Source organism: Tetrahymena thermophila (genome assembly GCF_000189635.1).
Source record: "Tetrahymena thermophila SB210 genomic scaffold scf_8254719, whole genome shotgun sequence".
NCBI lineage: Eukaryota > Ciliophora > Oligohymenophorea > Hymenostomatida > Tetrahymenidae > Tetrahymena > Tetrahymena thermophila.
In genome coordinates this window covers 114,853-128,315 of record NW_002476484.1, presented here as the reverse complement: position 1 = coordinate 128,315, position 13,463 = coordinate 114,853, and the positions used below count along the sequence as shown (strand labels likewise).

The 13,463-nt window shown below is 21.6% G+C and overlaps 3 protein-coding genes across 3 annotated transcripts; 1 reads left to right on the top strand and 2 right to left on the bottom strand. All coding sequences in view use genetic code 6, as the record gives it.

Annotated features, from left to right (window-relative positions):
• Nucleotides 1–705: 705 nt before the first annotated feature.
• Nucleotides 706–2,576, bottom strand: TTHERM_000394699 (transmembrane protein, putative; the record flags this gene model as incomplete). The annotated part of the gene is made up of 2 exons (XM_012796496.1): nucleotides 706–2,177; nucleotides 2,303–2,576. 2 exons carry the CDS (start codon nucleotides 2,574–2,576, stop codon nucleotides 706–708), a joined length of 1,746 nt encoding a protein of 581 aa, XP_012651950.1.
• A 1,683-nt stretch (nucleotides 2,577–4,259) lies between these two features.
• Nucleotides 4,260–6,349, bottom strand: TTHERM_00395710 (histone deacetylase family protein). Its single transcript, XM_001011943.2, has 2 exons — nucleotides 5,644–6,349; nucleotides 4,260–5,116 (listed from the first exon to the last, which is right to left on the bottom strand). Exons 1-2 carry the CDS (start codon nucleotides 6,276–6,278, stop codon nucleotides 4,543–4,545), a joined length of 1,209 nt encoding a protein of 402 aa, XP_001011943.2. The 5' UTR covers nucleotides 6,279–6,349; the 3' UTR covers nucleotides 4,260–4,542.
• A 3,705-nt stretch (nucleotides 6,350–10,054) lies between these two features.
• On the top strand, nucleotides 10,055–11,053 carry TTHERM_00395720 (hypothetical protein; the record flags this gene model as incomplete). The annotated part of the gene is made up of 1 exon (XM_001011944.1): nucleotides 10,055–11,053. One exon carries the CDS (start codon nucleotides 10,055–10,057, stop codon nucleotides 11,051–11,053), a length of 999 nt encoding a protein of 332 aa, XP_001011944.1.
• Between the last annotated feature and the right edge of the window lie 2,410 nt (nucleotides 11,054–13,463).

Below are 13,463 nucleotides of genomic sequence, written 5' to 3'. Positions count from 1 at the left end.
AGTGTATTTATAAAAGCTTTACATAAATTATATATCAGTAAGTATTCATGGAAGAGTTATTTTTCACTTAATACTGTTTACTATTCTCATTTTTAAAATAAAACAAAAACCTTATGCACTTGCAGTTAATAGATTCTAAAATGTTTATGGTCTCAAATTTTATAAATTAAAGACAATCAATGCTAATAAAAAATTGTTCTATATACATTCATTATTATTTTCATCTATAAAGTAAAATATTAGAAATTTTTAAAATATTCATAATATAATAAATTTCAATATTTGATATGAATATTTTAAATTAAAAAAAATTAATTTATAAAATTTTTAATTAAATAGTTGAAAATTTTCAAAAATTGAATTATTTTTTTATCATTTCAATTATTTATGAATAATTAATTAAGCTTAGATTAATTTAATATATTATAAATCCTCTTACAACTCAGAAATGAATTTTAAGTTTGAAGTTTTAAAGAATATAAACTCAGAAATAATTTTAGTTTGAGATTTAATTCAAAATTATATGTGAATAAAAAATGCATAATTTTATCTAAAATATAAATATTGAATCAATCAATAGCTCTATTATCATATTTATTGCATTTTTTAAGGCAAATTTATTTGTATTTATATAAAATACAGAATAAATAAATTGATTTTTAATATTATTTTGGATTTCTTTAAATAAAAAATAAAAAAATCTAATCAAAGATCATTATTGTTGATATTGAATTCATTATTAGCAGATATTCTAGATTGTATCATAGATCCTCTTTGTTTTTCATTTAATTCGAAATTTATTTGCTACTAGAAGGATTGTTATATTTAATCTATTTCATTTTATTATTTAGAATTAAGTGGGTTATCATACCATTAAGCAGTTTAAGTTTAGTTGTTAATACCTTAAAATATATGGTTTACACTTTGCTTTTTATTTTTTGTAGCTAGTTTTCTTTTAGTGACTAAGGAAAACTCTAAGTTATTAGAAATGTCTTTGGTGTTCTACTAGTTTTAGATATTTTCATCGTCTTCGACTACTTCTTCATGGTTATTCAAATAGTTCCAGGCCTAGCGTAAATTATTTAATAGGTCTGGCAAAACACTGATTAATTCAGCTGTAGCATATATAACACATGAAATTACTGAAATCATTATAAAGATAGCAAAAAACCATGATATAATGAGTAATCCATTCTTATTTGAATCTATGTTAGACCCTAAAATTTTGTATATGCCTACTAAGATAATAGATATGATCACTAATATTGTTAGGAGGATATAAGCTATGTAAATTCTTGCCTTGGTTAAACTTATGCAGACTGCAACTAAGATTGAATATGCTACATATAGAATCAATAGAATCATTAAGCTTGTTTCAGGTTAAGTGATTCCGACAACTACAAATGAAATAAAAATGAGTTTGACAAACAATTATATGCAAATTAAATTTTTATTAACAAGAGTCTTTCTCTTCAACCTATCGAAGTAGGTATTATATTTAGGATTGCTCATTTCTTAAACCTAAATAGTCCAATTGATTGCAAATATTAAAAAAAATACCAAAACTGCTAGTCCTATTAATGCTATTATTGTTAATGCAAAGCTAAATTAGTTAAAAGAGTTTGAAAAACTTATTTTTTAAAGCTACAACAAGGCATAAAAGATAACTTCACATATTGTAATGGTGATCAATCTAACAATTGTGGTATATCTTTTTTGGTTGACTAAGAAAATTAATCCGCTTTTGTAGCGTTTGCATTTTTGGATGATGACAAAAAATGAAATGATTGAACCTATTACTATGTACAATATTAGCAATGACATCATATTATAAAGGAAACTGTAGCTAAATCCCATCAGCGGTAGCTAAGCTGGTGATGTTATGTTTTAATCAGGAACATTTAGAATTTATACAGGAGAGTACTACCCATTAGAAAGTAATAAATTTTGTTAGTAGTTAAGTGTTCTACCAAAAAGGATTCCTAAATTTAAGTTTTACAGAGTTCCCAAAACAGTGTCCATAATTCCAGTTAAAGGGATATTTATTATTCTTAGATAGCCAATCAATTAGAAATTATCGAATATGATAAATGTGAGTAAGTGATGTCCAGATGCTGCTAACAGTACAAGCAAAATGATAAGAATGATCACAAAAATGGACATAATTACATTTATAGCTATTTATTATGAATATTATTAAAAATGTGAGTAATAAAAGTAGGAATTAGAAATTAAAATGCAATAAAAATAAAATAAAGCTATAATTAAATGATATTAATTGCTTGTTTTAGCTAAATTTTACCTTTGTAAGAACTGCTCTTAGGTTAGCAATCTTAGTCAAGAGTTTCTTCGTAATCACCAAAACAAGGGCAGCTATTATAAATGGATTAATTCAAAATAGTTTCTCCTCTTCCTTTATAGCAAGTGATGCAGGAGTTAGGAGAGTTATTTTGTGAACATGTTGCGCAACCCAAATAGCATTAATCAGAGTTATTGTCTGCAGAAATAAATTAAATCAAACTAGAGAATAAAAGTAAAAAATAAATTATTTGGTAAAGCTAAATATTTTTCTTCATTTGCTTTTTAAGATGATATTGATTTGTAAATTTTATTAAATGAATGATATTTTGTTTCTTGGTGTTTTTGTGGATAATATTAATTACTCCAAATAGTTTGGATAATAAATACTTAAAATATTGGTATTTGAATCTTTAAAAAATTAACAATCCATAAAAAAATAAAGAGAATTTAATTGTCAATAAAATATTTCTCAATAATAATTATACATAGATTAAAAAGTGTTTTATGCTTTTTCTTCTATTATTTAAGTTAAAAAAAATAAATCGTTAATATTGATTTCTAATTATTATTAAACCTTTTTTTTCTTTATTGATTAATCAATTAAAATTTTTATTCTTCCATATAGAGTGATCTATTAGATTATATTACATTAAAAAGCTTCTTACTAGATTATTACATTGAATTTATAATTCTTAATTTTTAAATTTATTATTTTTTAAACTTATCTAGTACTTAATTGATATTTTAGATAGATAGATAGATAGATAGATAGATAGATAGATAGATAGATAGATAGATCGATGATTGATTGATTGATAGACTAGTTGATTTGATTTAAATTCAGTTTATTAAAATTTTAAATTTAATCTTCTAATTAAAACTATAAATATGTATAAAAAATTGCTTTACATTTTATTTGTTACTTTTTTTAAATGTTACAAATAGAAATGAGACAGAAAATGTTTTCTATTTAAAACATAAAATAAATAAAAGGATTGAATAATTTTAATGCTAATATGAAATCTATCAACATTTTTTTGAATTATAAGCCATTATATATACTCTAATAAATATTTTATTTAAATTTTCAGATTTTTAAATTATATGACCTGTTTTAAAGTTATTATTATTATTATGTTAAAGTAATTTTGATTATTTAAATAATAATTCTTAATTAATAAATAAGTTTAGATGAGATTTTGATTTTGATTTTTCAAACTTTTATAAAACAATAATCTGTAAGCCACTATTTTTTTTGCCTGATAAAGATTTAAAAATTATGAGATGAGTCGAATTTCGATATAAATTTAAATAATAATTAGTTTATAAAATTCATAATATTGGTTAGAAAAAATATAATATTAAACATTATTTTTGATAAGAAAAGGTAAGCTAATTAGTTGATAAGCTGTATAAGTTTTAAAAGCTATTTAGAAACTACTAGCTTTTAGTTAAATAACTAAATCAATTATAAATTATAATTACTGAGGATTTAAAATTTCTACTTATTATACTTTTAATTCTTTATCATAAAAACCAATGTTTGTATTACTACTCACAAAATTTATATTTATTTGTATCAAAGATTTTAACATGACAACTTTTTATAATTACTTTAGATAAAATTACCATTTCTTGAGAAATAAAAAGAAAAATTTTGATAAATAATGTTGTTGTGTTAGTGTAGGTAGGCTAAATGAATGAAAGGCTGTATATATTTTTATATTATTCAGAATCTATTAGTCTTATCATAAATCACAAAAAATTTTAATTTTATCTAGTTTTAATTTAATTATTATGATTTATAATAATTTATTTTTTAAAATAAACAATAAATTTCAGGTTAATTTTTAAACCTTTGTTTCACCTTGTTTTATGGAATCAAATCTGGATATTTAAAATTAGTAAACTAATAAAATAGATAGATAATAAATAAAAAATTATCTATTTTAAAGATTGCTAATAGTTATTGTTAAAAAGACTAGAAAATGAATAGCTAGTAAATACTTAGTTTAATAAAGTAATAGGTTATATATATATAAATTGAAAAATAAAAAGTTAAGTCATATCATTTTTGAATATGTTATTTTTTTTTGTTTTTGATATACAATTTGTGAATTTGAGATTATTATTATAATAATTTTTTAAAAAGTTTTAAAATTTTGTGAAAGATTGATGATTAAGCATTTATCAGTCTACTGATTTTTTTTATTTAAAAATAAATCTATCAATAACTTTTTTTCATGGGTTTTATAATTTTTTTCTATTGTAATTTTTTATTTTTAAATTTTAATCAAGATTTAAAATAGAGTCAGCTATAACAGGTGCATTTATTTACTAATACCCTCCTGAAAGCACCATAGTTAAGGGTATATCTCTATTTAAGCATTCTTCAAATACAACTTAATCTCTCTGAATTATGCAATTTTGAGAGAGATTCATTTAACCCAAACGATCACCTTCAAGACAATCAGTTCCTGCATTATATAGTAAAAACTCAGGTTTGAATTAATCAAGAATTTTTTAAAGTGTCTTTCTCAACATAGAGATATATTCTGAATCAGATGTATCAAAATCTACGTTTTTAGAAAGACTTATACCTTTGGCTGCAAAGGTATCTGCTGGATAAATACTGTGATTGTAAAAATCTAATATAAATGTATTTTCTTTATCATCTATAAAATCTCTTTCATGTCCATTTCCTTGATGAGCATCTAAATCTACAATCATGCATCTTTTTATGCCAAAACATTTTCTTAAATATTCTATAGCGAAACATATGTCTGGATATATGCAAAATCCGCCTCCAGATTACCTAAATTTTAATAAAATGAAACGATAAACATCGAATTTAAATTAAATAAAAGAAAAAAGAATTTCAAAACTTATTCTAATCAAAATTAAATAAATAAATAACTATTTTTTGGAGATGATAAATTGGGTGAATGTTGTATTAATAATTAAATCCTGTTTTATACTTCTATATTATTTTTTTAAAATTTACTCTATAATTTAATCATTTCTATACTAGTTACTTTTTATTCCTATTGATGCTATGTTAGATTTTATTAGATGTTTATAATTTTATTGATAAATACTGATTAGGCTTTTATTGGTTTCTTAATTCACTACTGAAATTATTTATTTAAAATTTTGAGTAAATTTTTTAATTTTCTAGGGCAACTTTCTGCTTTTCAGAGTATCTTAGATGTTTAAATTGTTAAAAGATGCAGAAATGAAATTTATTTTTAGTTAAAAAACATAATAATTAGATGTAATTTTGTTATTTTATTCAAAAATTTGTAATAGTATGTTAATATTTTTTATAAACTTTTAGTTTACCTGCAAGCGTGGTGATAGCCTCCACTTAAATTTATAGACCAGCCTCTTTTTAAAGATAAAACGGCGGCATCTATTGAACCCTGAGTAGAAAACATCATAGGATCTAATACTTTCCATCTTAAGAAGCTGGCAGGTAGGAAGAATAGAGGAATTTCTATACATTTGGATACATAAGCAGCATAATTAAGATAAAGTAAATACAAAGGAGACATTCCTAAATGCAGCATTAAGCCTCTTCCTACTTTTTCTTTTGGCTTATAGAAACCTTATTCTTATAGAAATCCTTTTTCTTTGAGTATATTAAAAACTCTTCCATACTTTACAGAATCAAAAGGGTGAAGTTTTTCAATCCCACAAGCTGTAATGTTGTATGAGGGATGGTATAAAATAGGTAAATTTTCAATATATTTATTTTCTAATTCTGATTAAGAATACCTTTACTCCATCCTTTTCTTCTCCTTTTCTATTGTGAATAATAATTTAGCAAAGCAATTGTAGACCAACTCGTTTAAAAATGGGATGAGGATGTAAATTAAAATGGGAAATACAATTATTTGCCATTCTAATAAGACCAACCCTGTAATAAAAATTCCAAATAAAGCTAAATCTTAAACAGCGCAAATTAGTGTGTACATAATTTTTGTTATAAATTAATTTATGACTCTTTTGTTATAACTTATTTATTTTTTGGTTGGCTCAATAATTTAAAATAAAGAATATAGTATTAAATAATTATATAAGATAAATAATGTGCTTATTTTATGATAACTAAAATATTGATAGTGACACATAAACCTTTTTTCTATATAATTACGCATGTGTGACTACTACAAAAGATGAATCTTCTATTCGAATTGTTATTAATTTCAAAAAATATATCTACTTTAAAATACAATAATAATATTTTAATAGAATTAAAATTAGATTTTTTTACATTTTCTAGATTTTTCTCTATTAAAACCTATTTAAATATAAAAATGTTAACTAGCCTTATTAACATTTTAAAATAGTTATAAAAGCTGCTGCTTAATTAAAACTAATTTTTTAGATTTATCTTACAATTTTTTTTCATTTAATGATTTGATAAATAAACAAAAACTAAATTGTCACTCTTTAATATAATAAAGAATAAAAATATTCCCCAAATTAATAAGTAATCTTTCTTTTTCATTGCCGATCTAATTATTATAAAGATTTTAATTAAATAAACTGTAATATGTTCACAAAACTATATAATTCATATATCAATAAAAATAATAGTACATAAGAAAAATTTGTGAAAACATAGTATTTATTAATTGAAATATCTATTTAGAGTTTGATAAGATTTAACAATAAAAAGATATTTATTTAAAATTTGTTTTCAATATTAATTTTAAAAGAATCAGACAGGCAAGCAGCATTTTTTAATTTTTTAAATTCTATTTATTTATTTTTAATTTTCTAAAGAAACTCTATGTAAAGGTGAATATTAAAAAATTAGCTTATTGATTAAGGATATAATTTGTATTATTGATATTTTTATTTAATTTTTCATGATTAATTTAGTTACGTTATTAAGGTAAAATATTTCTGTAGTTATAATTAAATTTATAATTATATTTTTAATAAATTACCTATATTTGTAAACATGTACTAAGGCTCTACTAATAAATACAGGTAAGCAGTACGAGCTCCTTTTTAATCAAAAAATTTATAAAAAGTAATTGTGATAAATGATACTGTTATAATTAAATCACTTTAAATAAACTTGTAAAAAGCTTTTAAAATGATTATATATGTAGTATTTTTACTGAGGTCAATAATGCAAAAGAAATCCACCAAATAATAAATGACTTTAATTTACAACTCTTAACAAGTAGTTGGATAAGATAATTTTGAGTTGTAATTATAAGTTTTCTAAGAAAATTCATATATATTATTTTGAATTTTAGCTTATCGAATCAATTATTAAAATTATAAACTGTATTTTTAATATCAAAGTAACTTAATAAATTGTATAGAGATATCAATTGAAGATGCAAATAGCATTATTTATCTCCAAGTTATATTTTATGTAGTCGCCCTTCATTTATGATATTCAAGAGGCATATTACTTTAAAATAACTATTTTAAAAGGCATTAGCAAATAGGCTTCTTAAAGAAATTTCATTTAACTTTTATATTATTTTAGGTATCAACACAAATACCATTTCTCTATTTTTAGCATAATTAAAAATAAATATTTTTAAGACTAACTTTAATTAGCATGAAAATATTTTTTATTGTTTATATTAGATATGCGCATTAAAGTTCAAAAAAATCAGTCATACCATTTTTAAATGCATAGTCTTTATTTTAAATTATGATCTTGTTTCATAAAATATTAAATTATTAGATTTTATGGATTTGAATGATAAATATTTGTGTTTACTTTTTTATTAAGAATATCTCAAGATTTCCCACTTTAGATGTATTTCTTGTTACAATTAAATTAGTGTTGCTGGAAATCATTAAATACAGAAAAGAATTTAGTTGTAGAAAAGAAAGTAAAATAGTTAAATATTGTGCAAATTTGATTTATTATGTATTATCTATTTACAATTTACCATCGTTTTTTCAAAAATAAAATAGTTCTATTTTTTCAGCCCAACTACGATTACCCAAATTTCATTTCATTTTTTGAGACTTAGAGAAGATATATTTTTAAAATTAAACAAATTATTTTATAAATATTTTCTTTTGAATGAAAGTATAAAATTATAGAAGAAAAAGTCAATCAAAATATTTTTAAAAAGGCTCTTTTATATTTCTACAATTTAAATATTTTATCTGAAACATATGTAAATGATTTATTTGAAATTCATTTTTTTTTTGACAATATATTTTTTTTTCTTCATTAAAGAAATTATTATTTCTGTTTTTTTCAATTTTTATTGATTGTTTACTTTATTAAGCTTATATAATTGAAATATTGTTAGAAACATTTGTGTTCTAATTATTTTATTCATCATCTAAATGATCTGATCTTTACTATAAAAAAGATAGTAAAGTAATTTATAATTCTCAGAAATACTTTAATATAGACATTATAAGTAGATGGAAATTTCTTTAACACTAATTAAGAGAATAAAGACATTAATAGAAAAGATTGTTAAATTGTTAACTTTTGATCAATACTCATTTAAATTTTCTAACAGTTTCAACCAATATCAAGAAATTATTATTGATGAAATAGTTAATTGTTCCTATATTATTATGTCTTTTAGTAATTTATTAAAATTATATTATCTATTTTATTACTAATACAATAAATGACTTGAATAAAAAATATTTATGTCTTCATTAAAAAAATAATTATCAAAATTTTAATATTAAGTTGCACTCAATGATTGAGTGTTGAATGAGTGCTTAAAAATTTTGATTAGTTGCAGTAAATATGTTAAAACAAAGTTAATAAATTAATTTTATTTTGAGTAATTATTTAACATAAAATTTATTTTAAGCTTGCAAAAACTTTTTTATTGACAACATTAAATTTTGATAAAAATGTACTAAAACTTTGTCCATTCTCGCTGCTTAAAAAGGAAGAATGAAGATTTTTTCTTTAAAAATTTATTAGTTTTTGTAATAGGTTTAGCTTATGGTACCTGAAAAATATCTTTTAACACAATAAATTCAGAGAAAATGTTCAAATGTTATGTGTAAAAACTATTTTTCCAAAATGAAGATAGTAAGCAGAAAAGAGATAGAGAAAAAGGGAATGATTTTTAATTTAATTTTGAGCTTTGTAAGTTTTTTTAGAGAATGACTTTTGTTTGAGAAAACAATAAATTAATTAGTAAAATAACCTAGTAGGGAAAAGAAATTAAGGGGTAGTGAAAAAAATAATGAAATAAGATATTAGATTTCATAAGAATGGAATTTAATAAATTAGATGCCCTTAAATATGTTCAGCTCAATATAATAATTCTAAAATAATATCAAATAATTAATATTGCGAGTTGGAATTAATCATCACACCCATTCATTTATGCTTTAATTTAACAAAAAGTAAAGAAAAAATAGTAAATCAATCAACCAAAAAAACTGACTTTTATTAAATATAGGAAAACTACCTTATTTAATTAATTTTATTGAATTAATTAATAGATAAATATTCAAATGGGGAAAGATCCATAGTTGCATTAAATAGATTGAAAGATCTCTTCATATAATTCTAATAATTAATAAATAAATCAAAATTTCAAAAAAAAAAATAAATACAAAATAAATAAACACTAACACTCTCATTCATTAACTCAGTAAAGTAATCTTTGTTAGTTAGTTAGTTAGAAGTACTCTCACTCTCACTTAAAATCACAAACACTTCACTTAAAACTTTACTTACTATTAGTATTTGAATCTCTACAGTTCTTACCATAAAAACTCAATGTCTACTTTCTCTAATATGGACACCTCTTTCCTTTATGAAAAGAAAGAAGAAATCCGCACCTTTATCCAAAAATTACTTTCTGACAAGGGCAAAGATACTAACTATGTTAATAAAAGAATGCAAGACAGTATAGTCAATTTCTTCTTAGAAGACTATGTTGCTCCTCTTTTTATCTAAAGCACATACTTCTGCTCTTCACTCAATCGCAAACAGTTCCATAAAAATATTGTTAACAATTTAAAACAAAAATCAAACAGCAATTTAGATGCTCCTTCCTCTCATAAGAATCCCAAATATGTTCAACTCTTAAGTGAATACCTTGAATTACTTAACAAAGAAAACCTTGTTCCTTAGTATCAATAAATGCTAGTTAAAACTATTATGATGGATGAATCTGATAATAAGGAAAATTGTCTTACTTTATTATGGAGAAAGTAACTATGTATTTTATTATTAGAGCACTTAATGAATCCATAACTTAATAATATTTACCTCATGTGGAACTCTGCCTATCCTGAAAATCCCATTTACAATAAGAAGGAGTCATTCTACAGAAAAAACCTAAAACAAAAAAAAATTATGAATACTTCTTCCTCTACCAACTCAAACTAATCTATGTCTAACATTCGTGCCATAGTTAAATCCATCAACCAAAAGGAGAAAGGTAGTTTTGATGAAGAAAGCCAATGCTCATTAAGTACAATCAAATAAGAATACATTCCTCTCTACTAAATGGAATAATAAGAACAATCTTTTGTTTCCTAAAGCTTCAGCTCTGATTTGAGATCTCCCAAATTGGGCAGTATGACTAGCTCTGAATAATCCTTTTAGTGTAAAGTAAAGCCTTTGAAAGAATAACAAAAAAGAGCTAAAATTCTTTACCTCAGTGATTTGAATAAGAAATCTATCTCATACAACTTAGAAATATTGTAATTTATTAATTAATAATTATCGAACCAAACTTACCTTTCTAGCTCTATCATTCAGCTTTAATGAAATACTGATAACATATACATGATAAAGAATTAACTTGATCAATCACTTCTATAAAATCCATTATTCATTAACAAAAAATAAATAAATAAATTAAATTCAAAACACAACTTAATCGGTACATTAACCTTCCACTGAAAACTTATCCACTATATTATAAACACCTTATTTGTTAAATATTATATAAATAAATAGTTGATTTATTCATTTTAATTATTTGTAATAAAATTACCACATAATAATTTACTTACTATGATTCATTAAATGATTTCCCTTTTAAATGTCAATTGAATAGTTATTAATTTTTATAATATATAATATTAAAAACATTAAAATTTTGAGCAAGTTCGAAACAAATAAGTTTCTCTTCATTCATTTTTTTTGTTCAAAAATATATGTTAAATTTATAGACTTACTTTTTCACATATCTTAAATTATTGAACAAATTTTCTAACCTATTATTTTGATATGAATTAGTTCGAATTGGTTAATTAATCAATTATCTATCTTATTTTTATCTAGTAAAAACAAAAAATTTTTATCAAATATTTAAAAATAATTGCAGTTTTTGCATTTAAGTGTGTAAATAGCTCTTTAACAATTTTTAGTTTAGAAGTGCTCAAATTTTGTGGTAAAATTTAAATTAATTTTAAAGCAGCATCTAATTAATTGCTTCAAAGGTAATTTCTAAGCTTAGTAAGCTATATAAAGTAATACAAGATACAATTTTCTATTGAGATTGGTAAAAATACAATTTATTAGAATTTTCCCTTGTTTGTATGAAGTTCTCAATTGCTTTCTTACTTAATATTTCAATATTTCTTTGATATGTAGATGATTTAAATTATTCTTTTTTTTTCAGATATGCTCTATTATGCTATCTTATTCTTAGATACTTTATATATTCTTAACTAGATAGATTGTTTGAGTTTCTAGATAAAACTTCAAAAGATGCCTATTTATTTCATTTAATTACATTTGTTAAATAAATAAAATTACTTTTTGAAGAAAAAAAAATAATAGATTTAAATTTAAATTATTGTTAAATAAGAGATAAATGTGTTTATGAGATGAGTGGTTTTACATTTTATTTATATTGTTAATTAGAGCAAAATATATTGTAAATATATATTTAGTTTTATGCTCTAAGACAAATTTGAATAAACATATGTATATAAATAAATATATATTAACATTAGAAAAATGCTTCTGTATGAATTTAAAAATTGATCTTTTTAATTAAAAAAAGTAACATTTGCATTAAAGGGAATTAGTATTATTTATAAAAATTTACATTTTCTATTGAAAGAGAGTTATTTAATCAATGAAAAACTGAAAAAAAATAGGAAAAAGAAAATTAAGATGATTAATTTACATTTTTCGAAAAAAATAATAATCCTTTCTTAATTTTCACTTTATTAATTTGCATTAAGATCTTTGCATTCTTTCCCACAAAGTTGATCATTAAGGCGAATTAATTATTTTTTTTTATTAGAAAAATACTAAAATCAATCATCTGAAATTTAATTAAATATCAATCTATTTATCCAATCTTAAACAGATATTAAATTTATGAATTGGTCTGATCCTACCATAAGTAAATATTTGAGTTTATTTACTTATCTAACCTTTATTCCTTTTATACTATAAATATACATTTTTATATTTACATTCTTAATTAATCAATGCCATTTTAAATATTTTGTAATTCTAATTATTGTTTTCTGTAATAATATATAATCCATCAATCGATATTTCCTTCATCTTTAAGGTTAGAATTAAACAAATACCATCTAAATTATTTGAACTAATAATTAATTCGCTATCAAACGCATTTGTTTATTTGTTTATTTATTTATTTATGCCTATTTTTAATCCAACAATTTTGTTATAAAATATATATTTTATAAAATAAATGTTACTCAAATTCATTCACTTTTTTAAAAAAAATAAATTTTAAATTAAATAAATTTCTATTCTTTTACTATTAATTTAAATTCAGCTTTCTTCACAAAATTTAATTTTTAAAAATATAAAATTAGCTTTTAAATGTCTAAATATAATCTAACCCTTTGTAATTGATTTGATTTCAGCTAAATAATATGATATTAAGATATTTTTGGAAACATATCAAAAAGAAAAAACATTATTTTTCATTACAAGTTTTGTGAAGTCTTGAAGATATTTGATTTCTTTTACTAATTTAGTTAGAAGCGATGGTTAATTTTCTTTTTGTTTAAAACTTGAGTTTTTCACAAGATCAAATAGACTATCTTAATAGTTATCTAACCTATAAGTAAATTAAAATTAGATAAAGTGTATATAAACGTGTACTTTTTTCTCTTGGCATTATAATATTTTAAATTTAAAATACAAAAATTCAGTATGTTACATGGGTTCTTTGGGAAAGATA